The sequence below is a fragment of the Sarcophilus harrisii genome, chromosome 6, assembly GCF_902635505.1.
Source record: "Sarcophilus harrisii chromosome 6, mSarHar1.11, whole genome shotgun sequence".
NCBI lineage: Eukaryota > Metazoa > Chordata > Mammalia > Dasyuromorphia > Dasyuridae > Sarcophilus > Sarcophilus harrisii.
Window position 1 is genome coordinate 117,506,307 of NC_045431.1, and position 16,237 is coordinate 117,522,543.

General features: G+C 34.2%; 1 protein-coding gene across 2 annotated transcripts in view; it reads right to left on the reverse strand.

The window, feature by feature from the left end:
- The window catches only part of IRF2 (interferon regulatory factor 2), a 120,516-nt gene that overhangs the window by 31,935 nt on the left and 72,344 nt on the right, over window positions 1-16,237 (reverse strand). For both annotated transcript variants that reach the window (XM_012552092.3, XM_003773033.4), the window contains exons 3-6: window positions 11,084-11,183; window positions 10,201-10,377; window positions 9,878-9,924; window positions 2,952-3,069 (exon numbers count right to left, since the gene is read on the reverse strand). In XM_012552092.3, the coding sequence (XP_012407546.1) occupies window positions 2,952-3,069; window positions 9,878-9,924; window positions 10,201-10,377; window positions 11,084-11,183 (442 nt within the window). The remainder of the gene's footprint in view (window positions 1-2,951; window positions 3,070-9,877; window positions 9,925-10,200; window positions 10,378-11,083; window positions 11,184-16,237) is intronic.

Genomic DNA, 16,237 nt, shown 5'->3' on the forward strand with positions numbered 1-16,237 from the left:
AGAATAAGGGAGACAGAAAAAGAAAGAAAAGAGACAGAGAAAAAGACAGGGGTAGATAGTGAGAAGCAGAGATAGAAAGAAACAGAGACAAAGAGTGAAATGGCAGGAAGCAGGAAGTATCAGTGAGAGAGAGAGACAGAGACAAAAGAGGAAAAGATAGAGAGAGGAACATAGAAACAAAGAGATAGACATAGAGACAGAGACAGAGAGAGACACACAAAGCAAGAGAAATCCTTCCTTCAAGGAGCTGACATTTTATCTTGGATCACTTTGAATGACTCAAAGATGGGGCAAAGGACATCCCAACTCACACTGAAATGTCTTTGTTGCTATTGTTGTTTTGTTATTGTATTGCAGGTATTTACAATCAGACAACTGACTCCTGCAGTGAAATCTTTGGCACAGAGGTTGGGTTCATTGTTCTTTACATATGAATCCTGCTATTCATACCAATACTTCATTCATTCACTTTCAAGAAAAACTTATTCTTATTATTAATTATTATTATAAATTATTAATTCATTTTCTGTGAAAGGGGTTATTCAGGATGAGAGGAATACAAAGATATAAACAAAAAGACCCTTCCCAGAACAATAAACTTTATAGTAAAATTTCCCTTTGGAGAATTAATACATAATGAAGCAAATGCACTTATAACCGTATCTCTTTTGGTTAGGGGTTTTGTCTAATATTGAATTCACTTGATAAACATAAAAAATTTCACTCCATAAAAGTGAAATAAAATTGGAAAACCAAACAACCTAATGAGAGCCAAGTCCTTTAATGGCATGGAAGAGAGTTTGTCTAATGAAAGGAGTGAAAAGGCAAGTAAAAAGGTAAAAAGTGCAGGGACGGCCTGGTAAGGATAAACCACATGAACTCAGTAGCAGAAGGATAACACTGGAAAGAAGGAGGTGGGGGAGGCAAGAGGTAGATTGCTACATGTACAGTTGTTAAGGAATCTCTTAGTCAAAAATCTACAAAGGCCAAAAAAAAAAATCATTTCCTTAAAAAAAAAAAAAAAAAAAGAAAGAAAATCAAGGAAAATTACATACCATCTATCAAGTAAAAATTTACTGCATGAGGGACTGACCTTCCCCTCCAAAAGAATGGAGGAAGAAAGGTACCAGTCCTACCCACCTAATTGTGTTTCTGATCATTTACTAAGAAGCAGTGTGTTGTAATGATATAAGTATAGATCCCAGAGTTAGGAGATCTGGGTTTAAATCTGGGCTACATCACTGATTGTATCATTTTGTCTGTGTCACTTAAATGGAGGCCTCTCTAAGCAATGGTTTCCTCATTTATTAAATGACGATAATGACAACTCGTATAATCTACTGGAAAGGGTTGCTATAAAGAAAGTGCTATGCAAATGAGTTATCATTCCTCTCAATTATCTCATAGCAATCATCACTTCTCTATTCCTATAGGAATTTACCCACCTGAAAAGGAGAAGTGAAAATACATCTGCAAAATGTTAAAATGAAAAAAATCAAACTACATGAGAAGTGAATAAGAATTTATATAATACCTACTACTTGCCAGACACTGTGATAAGGGCTTTATTTTTTTTAATCAAAAATAAATATGTATGTATATATATATATATGCTCTCATTTGATCCTCACAATAATCTTTACTGTACAGATAATAAAATAAAATAAAAGTAAAACAAAATGACTTGTCTAGATCACATAGCCAGCAAGTACCTGAGGCCATCTTTAAACTCAGGTCTTCTTGCCTCTGGACTGAGTGCTTTACTACACCACCATATGCCTTAGACTAGACAGCTGTTGAGGTTTCCTCCAGCTCTAGACATATAAATCTGTAATCCTAAATTGTCCCATAGAGATAGCCCAGGATGTTTCTTTGTGGGATGCCTTTAAAAGAAATCAGAAGAACTGATTTCCTCATTACCATATAATTTACAGAATCTCATTTTGGTATCCAATAAATTTGGAAATTTGGAACTGGTGAACAAGGAAATTAGAATTCTACTTTGAAAGTCTTCCATGACCTACCAGCCCAGGTTAACTATCACAATCTAAGAGTTGTGTCTCAACTTTTTCATCCACAAAATGAATAAAATGCTTTGACTCTTTGCTTAGTACATGATACATACATGATGTAGGGAAAAATCAGGAATATTCTTCTTTTTAGCATATTCTCAAGTAAAATGGCACCATTGAATAGGTCTCTAAACAAAGTGCAATTAAGAATAGTTCCTCTGGTGACTTGGAAAATGCAAATAAAATAGGTTTGAATACTGAAATTCTCTGAGCCTTGAAACTTTCAATTTTAAAATATAGATAATAATTCTTGACTTATGGACAAGAATTTAATATTTGAAACTTTCAATTTAAAAAATAGATAATTCTTGACTTGTGAAAAAATATTTAATATTACAGAATCCAAAAATCCAAAATATATCAAACTATACTTGCATGTGAGTATGAGATTAAAGAGGAAAGTAGTTGTTACATTTTTATTTTATTTTATTTTATTTATTTTTATTTAGCTTTTTCTACAGATTTAACCTGTAGCTGTTCTATCATTTAACTCCCCCTCTACCAAATAAACTCACTTCTTACAAGAGGAGGAGTTCCTTATACAAAATGTGTCATGTTCACATAAATCTACTATTAAATCTTGAAGATTTCTATAATTGTACATTACTGATATTAATTCACCCTCTTCAGACCACACATATGGTATACTTTGTTCACCATGTTCATCACGCAGGGCCTGGGACAGTAAGAGCACTAAGAAATTATGTCGTATGAAGATGTGTGGAAAGAAATGGGAATATTTGTATAAGGAAGAAAAGATTATGTTATCTCAAGCTTCCCTTTTTACTAAGTCAGATCCCTCCAGTCTGGGGCTGGAAGAATGTACTGTCCAGGCTTATATATTACATGTGTAAAAATGCAATGTCAAAACCATTTTACCTATGATGTTTATCGTGCTATCCACTTCGTTTTTTATAGTTGAAGTCAGGACCGCGTATTCAGGAGAAAGCTCACTTAGTCCATTACTAAGCCCAAAAGACGACTCAACTGGTTCTTGCTAGGAAGAAAAGGGGGGGAAAAAGAGTTGAGAACATGTCCTTACCCTCTCCCCCACCCTATTTTCTTAGCTCAAATTTTACTATCTTCCAGATTTCCTTAATGTTAGGATTATTTTAATCTAGTTGATGCTACTCCTTGCTTCCATAAGTCAGAATGGGTCTAAGTCAGTGAATGACTAGCTTTCTCATCTTTCCTCATTTATGTTCAAACTGTGAAATTATATTAGTGCCTATGACCCACTTACATGGCAAAAATCAGCTTCTAAAGTTAAGAATGGTCAGTCTAAGCAGAAATACGTAAGTCAAAAAGATTCTGAGAAATGCTCCTCAGAATTCAAGGCACTTTTTCCTCTAAAATAGAATAACCACCCACATTTAAGTAGCCCCTTGAGGTTTAATAAGGCTTACAACATATATTTCCCTCCCACTCCCCATAATAGTCCTACCAGATAGGTCCTGACTGATTTACAGATGGAGAAACACACTCAGAAAAGCTCAGCTATTTAACCAGAATCATTAATTTAAATAAATATGGACTCACATTTTCTGATTCTTATACCCTAATAATAAGTTATAATCATATAACACTTTTAAATTCTGATAAGGGGTTCATTTCTCACAAAAATCTTATGAGAGGGATAATAGAAGGGGTATCATTCCCATTTTACAGATAAGGAAACAAACTAGGAAAGAAACCTAGTATTGACCATAGTGCCTGGAACATAGTAGGCACTTAATAAATGTTAATTGACTTGGAAACTGACTTGTCTAAGTAGAAGTAGAATCAAGATTCAAATTCAGGACTTATCCTCTCAAGTCCAATAGTCCTTTTACCACTTTACATTGTCAGTGACAACATCTTTTTAAGAGTTTACACTATGTAAAGAGACCTGTCTCTATCTATGCCCCCCAAACTAGAAACAAAATCAAATGTAGGATTATTTCCCTGAGATGCGATTTGCTGTTTTCTAAGGCTATCTCTGATGTTTTGATCAATTTGGCCTATCACTCTAAATGTCTGGGAAATATAGCATGGGCCAAATCATTCTTCAAAATAGATTTGGAAGGAGGAAAGCAAGACTAGAAATCCCAGAACCACTAAATCTTATAAAAAATGCCTTACTTAAATTTTAATATGTTCCACTTGAGCTATCCCTTGACCACCATACCTAAAATTAGGTCAATACATCTAAGAATCCATGATTTCATTTGTATGGTTGCTCCTTCTGCCTTCTGTCTATAACCTCCCTCAATACCTCAGTAGACAGCCATTATTTACTGGATCAAACAATTCATCACATGTAGGTCAATTTTTTGGTGATGAGTCAGTCTTTTTGAAAACTTAACTATACTGGTCCTCAGTGAGAGATATATTGGCTGGTCTGCCCTTACAGTTTTAGCTAAAGAAGGAACTGCCAAAGTTTGTGCTCTGCTGACCTAATCTCTCAAAATTCAGAGTCACAATAAGTGTCATGACAGGACCTAAAAGGAGGACGTCTTTTATAAATGTCATTTTTTTTACTTAAAGTTATTAGTATTTGGCTTAATTAAACACACCAGGATGGGGAAACTCCATCCTGAGTTGGTATTTGGTTTTCAGAAGTATGGGCTAGAAAATTGTGCTCCCAGGTAAATTTGAAGGTTTCCCTCCCACTATGGTAACTGTGTAACACATAAGAAAAAGCATCATGGAACAAATTCTGAAAAGAGCAGTCATTTGTCAAAATAACTGAGCATGGTATTTTGTGTTTTGAAAGTGCCTTAAGGGGGATACAGTATTATGAGACAGATATTTGTTGTTGATTTTCAAATATCTATTTTTTTTCAAGATAGAAATGAGCAAAAGTTGAAAATGAATTAAATAGTTAAAGTAGATTCTGACCAATTGGTTCATGAGCTTAAGGTTAAATAGGAGTTTAATCTATCCCCCAATGTGTACTCCCAAGAAGACTGCCTCAAGATGATACAATATATTTTTCATATGTTCTATGAAATACTTGAATCTTTGCATGCTGAATCATTTTGACTTAATATTTCATTAATTTCAGGTAACTAAATGTAAGAATTGAACAAGAGATGAAGAGATGGAATGGGACAAGAGAGGTGCAGAGAAAAGAGATAGAGAAGGGAGAGGTAAGAAGGGAAGAGGTAAAGAAAGGAGAAATGGGGAAGACACAAGAGGGGAAGCATTAAGGAGGGGAGAAAAGGGAGAGTGGAGGAAAAAAATCAAAAGAAAAATCCTTTTTCTTGAGGTACTTACAACATTCTAATGGTGAAGAAAAAGAAGTACATATACATACATATGTATATGCAGAATAAATATAAAGAGAATAAAAACAAATTCATGCAATACAAAAATAGCAGTTTGGGAGTCAAAGCAAGAGCAGTTGGGGAGATCAGAAAAGATTTTATGCAGAAAGTGAAACCTGAGTGGAGTCTTGAAGAAAAGAAGGGATTCTGGGAGGCAGGGGATGAGGAAAGAAATATCTTTCAGGCATGGAGAATAGCAGTGCAAAATCATAGAATGTTGTTTGTGAAGAACAGAGATAAGGCCACTTTGGCTAAAAGCAGGCACTGTCAGTTAAAGCAATGAGAAAGAAGGAAGAAACATGAAAGAGAAAAGAAGGAAAGAGGAAGGAAAAGGAAAGTCATAAATCTGGAAAGGCAATGTGATCTAATAGGAAGAAAATGACCATAGTCATGCACATTCTCTACCCAAATCTTATAGATTTTTGTAGTATTTGTATACATACATGTATACATACAAATACTCTACAATCCTAGGGGAAAGAGAATAGCTCATTTTTGTCCTTATATCCCCCATGCCTAGTACCGTGCTTTGCAGATAGCATACACTGAAAAAATGTTGGTAAATTAAATTAAATCTAAAGAGAACAGAGCAAAAAGACCTGAGTTATACCTTCAGTTCCTCCACTTACTAGCTCTGTGACCTTTGGTAAATTACTTAAGTTCTAAGCTTTAGTCTTCTCATATATAAAATACAAATGTTAATACTCACTCAATATATCTGTTATAAAATGAAGTGAATGATGTGAGAGCAGCTCCAATTTGAAGATTTTACTTACTTTCATGGCTTCAACTCTAATGTCCATGTAAATACTCCAAATTCTCTACTTGTTTTTTCTTTCTTTAAACATTCACTTAAAAAAACTTTTTCAATTCCAAATTATCTCCCTTCCTCCAGTCCCTCCACAACCCTTGAGAAAGCAAGCAATAAGATATTTATCATCCCTGCATCCTTTCTGGTTCTAACTGGATGGCACCTCAAACTCAACATATTTAAAGCCAAAGATGCCATCTTTTCAATCTAATGATGGTTTGAGAAAACTGGTTTTATCTCTGCTCCTCACACATAACACCCCATCCTCCAGTTAAAAGTCTTTGCACTAGCTATCTATCTGGAATGTACTCCTTCCTCATCCCTGCCTCCTAGAATCTCATCTTCCCTTCAAGACTCAACTCAAAAAAAAAAAAAAAAAAAAAAAAAAAAAAAAAAAAAAACTCAGCTCAAGCATCAAGCCTTTCCTCCTAATCCTCCTCAGATGCTCTTGTTTTTCTTCCCTAATAACTACCTTGTATTGAAAACTCTGTATTTATTCTGCATATGCTTGTAGATTTTTATGTATTTATCTGTGAGAACATAACCTCCTCAAGAAAAAGATTGATTATTCTTTTTATTTGTCATCCCAATGCCTACCATGGTGTCTGTTACAAAACAGATAATTAATAAATGCTTTTTGAGTAAATGATGGATTCAACTGACTTCCCTGAACTCAATCTGTCCCGTCCAATCTTTCTTACATATTACCATCAGATTAAGTGATCACAAATAAACCTCTATTCAAAAACATTCAATGACTCCTATTTCATTCAAGCAAAGAATCTAAGAATTGGAAGGTAACTAGGAAGTTCTCACATCTAGTTTCTCTCACCCCTTCACAATATCTTTGACCACTGATCCACCTGCCTGGTAGTATGGTGCCACAATATTAACATTTTTTTCCATCTTTACCACAATGTTCTATCAGGCCACTGCCCTGAAGTTTCTATCAAGTTAAATTATGTTCTTTTGAACAAGATTTCTACCTTGCTAAGTCACGAACATAAATCTCACCAAATCTCAATGATAACTGCAAGATACTTACAACTTTTAGTTCACATTTAAAGTTCTCCTTACTTAGCACCTGTATTTTATGTAGTATTGTACCAACTCCTATGAGCTATCTTGCACTCCTTACCATCATGTCATTTGTGTTAATCTCGATTCACCAACTAAAATGCAAGCTCTTTTCAAGGCCAATACCATGACTTAAACCTTACTGCATGATACTAGTGAGCATTTAGAAAGTTTAAGGACTGAAAACTGCTTTATGTCTATTATCCATCCTGTGCTATTATTATCCATATTTTACAGATGAAGAAACTGAAGCCAAGGGAAATTAAGTGACTTGCCCAGTGTCACACAACATAAGTGTCTGAGGCTGGATTTGAACTAAGGTCCAGTGCTCTTACCTATGATGAAACTCAGTACTGTGCTAAGTGCCCAGCAAGTACTCAGATACATAACTGTTGAATTATTATTGTACTGAAAAATTCCAAAGTTTCTTTTATTCTTAACCTGTGTCTCCCCTTTTCACAGACCTACCAAAACCTCAATCAGTCTCAATGACAAGTTACTAGGCTTATATTCTGTACAAAGGAAAAGTGCTACCACATGTGTTGAGTGACTTGAATGGTAAGTAATTAGCAAACCGGATAAAAGTCCTAAGGCATGGCCCAGACTTACTGAGTGGCTGCTAATTATAATCTCATAATTTACTCTGGAGAAGCTAGGATTATTTATTTTAACACATTTTTTTTACTTTACTTTTTTTTTAACTTTAATACATACCAATCTCCTTCTTCACTACAAAATAATATGTCACAATTACCCAGTATTAAATATTTTATCAGCTTAGGTGTTTCAATATTTAGGATAAGTTATCATTTAAAATTTTAGACAAAAAAAAAATAAAATTTTAGACAACTGTGGGATGAAGACTATAAAAAATAGAATAGAAGTATGTACAAGTCAAATCCCATTGCATAATCTTTGAAGAGGGGTTTGATTTTCTATTACACAAGGAATTTTGTTGTATTTGAGCCTAAAATAAGAGGACCTTCAGCTCGGGTTTGGTCAAGTCTGTCACACAGAGCTTCACCAGAATGGTCTAAGAAGACTTTCTCTTTCTAATTTTCCTTGAATACATATATAATTTTCACCTCCTTCCAGAGGGAACTTGTGGTACAGTAGGAAAAGCCCTATATTTGGTTTGAATCAGGACTCAACTCCTTTTTTTAACTTGTTTCACCCTAGTTGACTTGCTTAACTTTGCTGTACCTCAGTTTCTTCATCTGTAACACAAGAAATTTGTTCAAGAAGCTCTCTTAGGCAGAATATTTATCTTTCTTACCCAATCTGTTTTTTTGTCATTATAAAGATAACATAATTTTAGCAACTTAGTATAAATTTTTCGCTACACTCAAATGGCTTTTAACATTTTTAATTTCGCATCTAAAATAAGTTTTTCCCATTAATTAAATTGGACCTTTTCCAGTTATTTTTGCTTGATAATACCCATGTGGTCTTTAAAGCTTCCTAAGAGAAGCAGGGCAGTGCAGCAGATTCAAAGGTATCTTTGAAGCAAGATCTGAATTCAAATCCTGGCTTTGACACATGGTGGTTGTATCCCCAAGTAACCCCCAAAGGACTGTATGTAACTTACAAGAGCAGATACTTATCCTCATTGGGAGAGGAAGTCAGTTCTTAATTGGGTATTATTCTATGCTGATGAAATTACAGATTTTATTTAAAAAAAAATTTAAGCATCATAAGGGGAAAAAAAAACTAAAACAAACACCGAACTAGTATTAAGAGGTCTAGTTTAAGCTCATCCAGTAATTGACAGTAATTTGGGGCAAATTGTCTTCAGTGTCTTGCCTTCAGTGTCATTATCTATAAAATTTTAAAATTACATTAGATAACCCCTGCTGACTCACATTTATTGCTAAAAGGTACAATCTTTCTTAGATGTTAAATTCATCATAAGATCTTTAAGGAGTATTTGGCTACTGGAAAGTGTGAGGGGATTAAAGCATCATATCTGATAAGGCCAGGCACTGTATAATCAGTGTTTGAGCCCATATTTTCTTTTTAACCTAAAGATTTATTTATTTAATTGGCAGGGCCACTCAATACTGTAGAATTCTATCCAGAGACATACTGGTCATTATGGAAAGAAGCAGGTTGTTTGTCAGAATATAGCGATTCCAAGCATTCTTGCTGGTAAAAAGGACACAGGAGTGGCAAAGGAGGTAAAAATTCCAAAGGAAGGAGGTGTTAATTTTTCTTACAGTGAATCTATGATTGAAATAGTTTGTTAATAAATCCAAAATTCTGCTATTGATTTTAAGTAAACAAAAGATATGTGCATATTCAGATCTACAGCTATTTAAAAATATTTTTATAATACTTTGAGATTTACAAAGCATTTTCCTTCACAACAATCCTGTGATACTAGTAATACAAGTATTATCATGCCCATTTTAAAGATGAGGAAAATTAAGTCTCAGAGAAATAAAAATGATTCATCTTTGGTCTACAGCCAGGCTATGAACCACATTTCATGATACAAGAAAAAAACAAAAATGGAAATTCACTATAGACATTCCAGTTACTTGTATTAACGAAACAGATTCATTAAAATGACTCATATTGTTCTTATATTTTTAATAGCCAAAAATTACCTTAATGTGCTTTACTCTGTCTTCTTTATCTGTCTTTGTTTTCTTTCCTGTAATGACAAAAGATAATTTTATTATAATCCCAAAAAGTATGCAAGTCCAAACATTTCCCTTGTGTTGAACAGGTTTGGCAATTCTCAGAGGACCAGATTCTTTCATCCGTGTGCAGGGAGATAAAATAGAGGTAATTTTACATCTGCCAGTTAAGAGCATGAAGGTGTTCTGTATTTGGAAAGGTTATGAAAGAAAAGCTATACTGTTTATATTGAGCTTGAGGGGAGAGATGTAAGGGGACCATCCCCAATCCCCCAAAGAACTTTCTCTACCTTTCTTAGAAGGTCTTTCAGATAAGGGCAGCATCCTATAGACCCTGAAGGCATTGTTTCCTTTCTTTATACTTTTATCCTTCACTTCTTCAATATCAGGCAAGGAGTTCATAGCACATCGAAAATTTGCTTTCCATGTTTTTGGATCTGGTTTATCTACTCCTGGTTGATGTTTTCCTAATGTGGTAGCAAGGTGGAAAGAAACACAAACAAAAATTAAATAATTAATAATATCTAATATTTATAAAGAGTTTTAAGGTTTGCAAAACACAACATATAGATAATTTTGTTGGATCCTCACAACAACCCTGTGAGGTAGGTACTATTGCATCTCCATTTTACATATGAGGAAACTGAGGATGAAAAAGGTAAATGATTTGCCCAGGGTCACACTGCTAATAAATGTCAGGGGAAAGGGGGATTTGAACTCAAGTCTTCCTGACTTTAAGCCCACCATTTTATCTACTACACCACCTAACTGCCTACGTATGACTGCCTTGGGACTGTAACCAATCAGGAGTGCAGAAGATGTAGGAAATCTCTGATAATTTTTTTCCCCAGAAACCCAAATTAAATTTAACATCACTGGCCAGAATGGATGGCCTTTCTGACAGACTACTGTTGAATGTGACCAAGGTACTTCAGCACTGGAGATTATATGAAGTCTCTTTACAAGGATACTTTTATAAGAATTAAATATGACATTCCTTCTGGGTGATGAAACATGTGCCCCATGAGTTCTCTAGGATTATAGCAATGCATTATTCACAGATATTTTCATGAGACCAAAATCAAAATATTTTGTAACTTATAATGATAACGGGGAACATAGCATGGCATCCCCCTGGTCACACACCCCAGAAAATAAAGGGTGTTTTCATACCTGTGTGAATTGCCCAGTTCCTAAAGAGAGGAGCATCTTTCTCAACATCCCACCCATGTCGTGCAGCATGCATCCAAGGGATCTGAAAAATCTTCTTCTCCTGGAAATTAAAGTAAAGGAGAACTACAGCCATCAATTTTGGTCCACAATTTGAACACTATACTAAAATCATAACTAGTTAAGTCTATTTTTCTGAGAATCTATTATTGTTTCTCTGAATGACTCCTGGCAACTAAAACACTACTCCATACTTTTCTAAACACATACAAGGCCCAGAACACATTACAAGGACATTTCAGGAGAGGATCACTGCTAAGTGGATACCAAATGCATGTCTCATAAAGTGGAACGCATTTCAAAGTCAAATGCAAATGGTTTTTGGATTCTTTGATTTTCGGTCTTCTCTGTGTTTCTTTTCTTTTTCTTTTGCACATATTACTGTAAGATGACCAGAATTTCAATCTATTTCGTGAATTTATCCCCAAAACCTGTAGGAAATGTGGCATGGGGTCCAACTAAGCTCTATCTTTCCAAGAGTAGTTAAAAATGAAAACCAAAAGTAGGATAACAAATAGAAATGAATTGCACTACATTTGCTATTATTTCTATGATAATCTATTCTAATTACTGGTAACAGTGGAACAATCCCAATTGGACTCAAACATCTTAGCATCTGATGGAGAATTCAAGAAAATGAATCGGGAAGAGTAACTGAGGAATAGAGAAACACCAATGCTGGAAGTGACACAATTTTAAAGGGATCATCTTTCAAAGATATCTCAAAGAGAAGAAAACTTTCTTATCAAACTGTGCATACCCTTTGATCCAGCAGTGTTACTACTGGGCTTATATCCCAAAGAGATCATAAAGAAGGGAAAGGACCTGTATGTGCAAGAATGTTTGTGGCAGGTCTCTTTGTAGTGGCCAGAAACTGGAAACTGAGTGGATGCCCATCAATTGGAGAATAGCTGAATAAATTGTGGTATATGAATATTATGGAATATTATTGTTCTGTAAGAAATGACCAACGGGATGATTTCATAAAGACCTGGAGAGATTTACATGAACTGATGCTGAATGAAATGAGCAAGGCCAGATTATATACTTCAACAACAATACTATATGATGAGTGATTCTGATGGACCTGGCCATCCTCAGCAATGAGATGAATTAAATGAGTTCCAATGGAGCAGTAATGAACTGAACCAGCTACGCCCAGTGAAAGAATTCTGGGAGATGATTAAAAACCATTATATTGAATTCCCAATCCCTATATTTTTGCCTGCCTGCATTTTTTATTTCCTTCACAAGTTAATTGTACATTATTTCAGAGTCTGATTCTTTTTGTACAGCAAAATAACGGTTTGGACATGTATACTTATTTTATATTTAATTTATACTTTAATATATTTAACATGTGTTGGTCATCCTGCCATCTAGGGGAGGGCGTGGGGGGAAGGAGGGGGGAAATTGGAACAAAAGGTTTGGCAATTGTCAATGCTGTACAATTACCCATGCATATAACTTGTAAATAAAAAGCTATGAAAAAAATAAATAATTTCTTAAAAAAAGGAAAAGAAAGAGAAGAAAACTTTCAAAAAGGAAGACCACAAAAGAATAGCAAATATCACAGATGATACAGTTATCAAAGGGAGAAGAAATAAGTAAACCCTGAAACATGTGCATACCAATATAAGAAATCCAAAGGGGAAAAAAGAGGGAAGTTTTAATTAGCTACAGTCTTCATGATGTGGCTTTCAGGAGAATTTATATAAACTTTATGTTTCCTTTAATGTAACCTTGTGTCCAGGTCAAAAGAGGTAATAAGATCATTAGATTTCGAATTGAAAAAGGCTTAGGAGCATCAGTGAATCCAAACAATCATTTTATAGAGGAAATTCAAGGAAGTTCCCTGGGTTCAAACCTACTCTACCTGTATCAGATAACTTGGAGGCAGTTTACTATGAAAATAACCTTTAATAGGTGGATCTTGAATTTTCAATACAGTATAAACATTCTTTTATTATTTTTTTAATTTCAATTGAAGAAAATTGATATAATGAAAAATTCATGTACAATCCATTCATCCTACAATAACTGTTATTGCATTTGATATTTAAGTTTAAATTTCTTTTAATTAAGTAATTTTTTTTAAAGAATTAGTGAGTAATTCCTACTGTGAGCATCAAGTAGATTATGTATCCTTAGGTCTGCTCCCAATTCACTCTTATATTAGCAGCTGCTCATGTTCCCTCTTTCCTGTCTCACCTTCCTTTAAAATACACAGGAGATGCTCAATTAATGATGTTCAAACCATAGTCAAAACTTTAAATAGTATTGAAATCTAAATAGGATCTCATGGCCTCCAACTTCTGTGTTTTCAGAACCTTCTTTAGATGATTGAAGCCACCTTTCATTATTTTTCAACTCTTGACTATTCAACCACCACCACACCTAATGTTAAGATCTCAGCTTTTAGAGGTGGGTAGGGGAAAGGGGCAGATTGGTTATTAAATAGTATAACAGTAGAAGGGGAGAAAAACACAAGAGTATTTATAGTCTTATTACTGAGAGATAAAAATATATGAATATGAGGTCTTATTCATTTGGTTGCCCCAAAAAAGCATTTTACTTGGTAGAACAAAATATCAAAATTGATATCTCATTCATAAAGGTGTGTCTGGAGTATGTGTTAATGAGATCATAGAAGAATACTTAAGGGATATTTCCAGAGATGATTTTGTTCAATGAGGCTGTGATTAACAGTATCCAACAGAGCACTGATTTGCCCATTATTAAGGAGGACATCCAAAGAGGAAAGGAATTCTGGAAAAGTTACATGAATATTCCAATTTACTGTTCATGTTGGGGCCAAATGCATGAATCCCTCCAAAGATAACAGAACCTCTTCAGTGACATCTACATCTTCAAAAAAGATTTACCTGAACCACAGGATTTTAAACTTACAGCTGGAAGGAACTTTAGAGGCCACTAAGTCCAACCTTCTCATATTACAGATTAGAATGCTTTGTTTTGTGCCAATATTGGGACAGTATTTTTTTTTACCAGATCTGAAATTTCATGAGTATTGGCAGTTCCTATGAGAAAAACACTATCTACTACTATTTCGAATCAGCCCATTCTCTTCAGTTTATGGTTTTTGAGAATAGTCTAGACCACTAAGCAATTAGGGCAGCTTAATTGTGCAGTAGATAGTAGAGTTAGAAGGACCTAAGTTCAAATCCAGCTTCAGACACCCTGTTTAGTTTCTTTATCTATAAAATTAGGTATAGAAAGAAATGCCAAACCACTCCAATATCTTTGCTAGGAAAATTACAAATGAGGTCACAAAGAGTTAGACACAACTCACTAATTACCCAATAACAATTACTTAGTAATAGTATGTAGTCCAGGGTCACACAATCTGTTGTGTATCAGTCTTTTTAGCTCTAAGGTAAGCTCACTCTCTATTACACCACAGTTGCCTGTTATGAATCTTATAGTATACTGCTGAAATTCTATGAAGAAGTTAAGTAGTAGAAAGTGCACAAATCTTTTAATTAGAAGATGGGTTTAAATCTCCATTTTGATTTTTACTAGCTATATAACCTTGTATAATTTATTTCACTTCTCTCAAACTCATCTGTAAAATGGGAACATAAAATTATAAATTTCAAAACACAAAAATGTTACTGTTATTATTGTTCAAGAAAACATATGTCAGACAGTATGATATTTCTTAGAAGACTCTATTTCTCATGATATTTGGGCTCCTGGATTTGGAGTCGGAATACCTTGGTATAAATTCCGCCACAGGTATCAATTGTGTCAAATTACTGGGACTTAAGTTTTCTCAACTGCAAAATGCAGAGGCCACACTACATTGTTTCTGAGGTGTTTCCAACTGCAAATCTGTGATCATCCTACTTTGTATATCTTAGAATACACTTGAGTACTAATTACATATGTACTATATAGACATATATACTTTCTACATGTATATATACATATATGTATGTATGTATATATTAAGGATTTAATATATCATTAAGTATTTAATATACATATGCATAATTAGTAAGTGCTTAAAATATATTTTTTCATTCATTCATCATTAAAGCATTTAGCACAGTGCCTGGCATATAGTAGGTGCTAGAGAAATGTTTATGTCCTCCATCTTCCCTTCATTCAAGGTATAACAGGTATTTATTTCCCACTATTAAATGCTGCTCTTTAGAGCATCCTCTATAATACATGTTTTTACCAGCAGTTCCTTACACAAAGTGCTTAATAAGTATTTTTAATTAAACTAACTTTAACTAACTTAAACTAAATTTAACTAAACTAAAATTGATCAACAATTTAATTCATTTATTAAAAACCCATTATTTCACAAGCCACTGTACTAAGCATGAGGAATTCAGAAATAAAACAAATAGCAATACCTTGCTTCCAGAAGCTTCCAGTCTAACACACCTTTTTAAATATGACAGGGACAAAAAGAAGGTAGATACAATATTATAATTAATTTAGATCATAAAATTATGAAGTCTCAGATTTAGTTAGAAGAATAAGATTGGGAAGGACAGATAATTTGTACAGGGCTGAAAACAATGAAGAATTCATGGAGAAGATTCTCAAACAGAAGTAACTTTAATAGATAAAAGAGGCTACTCTAAGCATAGAAAATAGAATGAGCAGAAACACAGAGACCAGAAAGGCAAGATAAGAACAGGGAATGGTGAGAAGTTCATTTTGACCAGATTACAGAATAAATAAGGTAGTATAGTAGGGAAAAAATAATAATTGGATAGGTTTGCAGGACTTTGGATGCCAGACTCAATGGGAAGTCCTGGAATATTTTTTTGATAAAAATGAGATATGATCATTATGGTACATTAGGAAGATGATTTAGGCACCTCTGGGTTATATGGATTACAAGGAGAATGGACTGGAGAGATGAAAACTTTTAGAAGACTATTAATAACCTGTTGGAATCCTGGTGATAACTCAATGGAATTGATGGAAGTAATACTTGTATGCTTAAGTTAACATCTTTGAGAGTTCACACATTAGTTCACACATTTGGGAGATTTCAGGGTTCAGTATAAGATATCCAAATTCACACCTCCCATAATCCCACTCTCAGAGGAG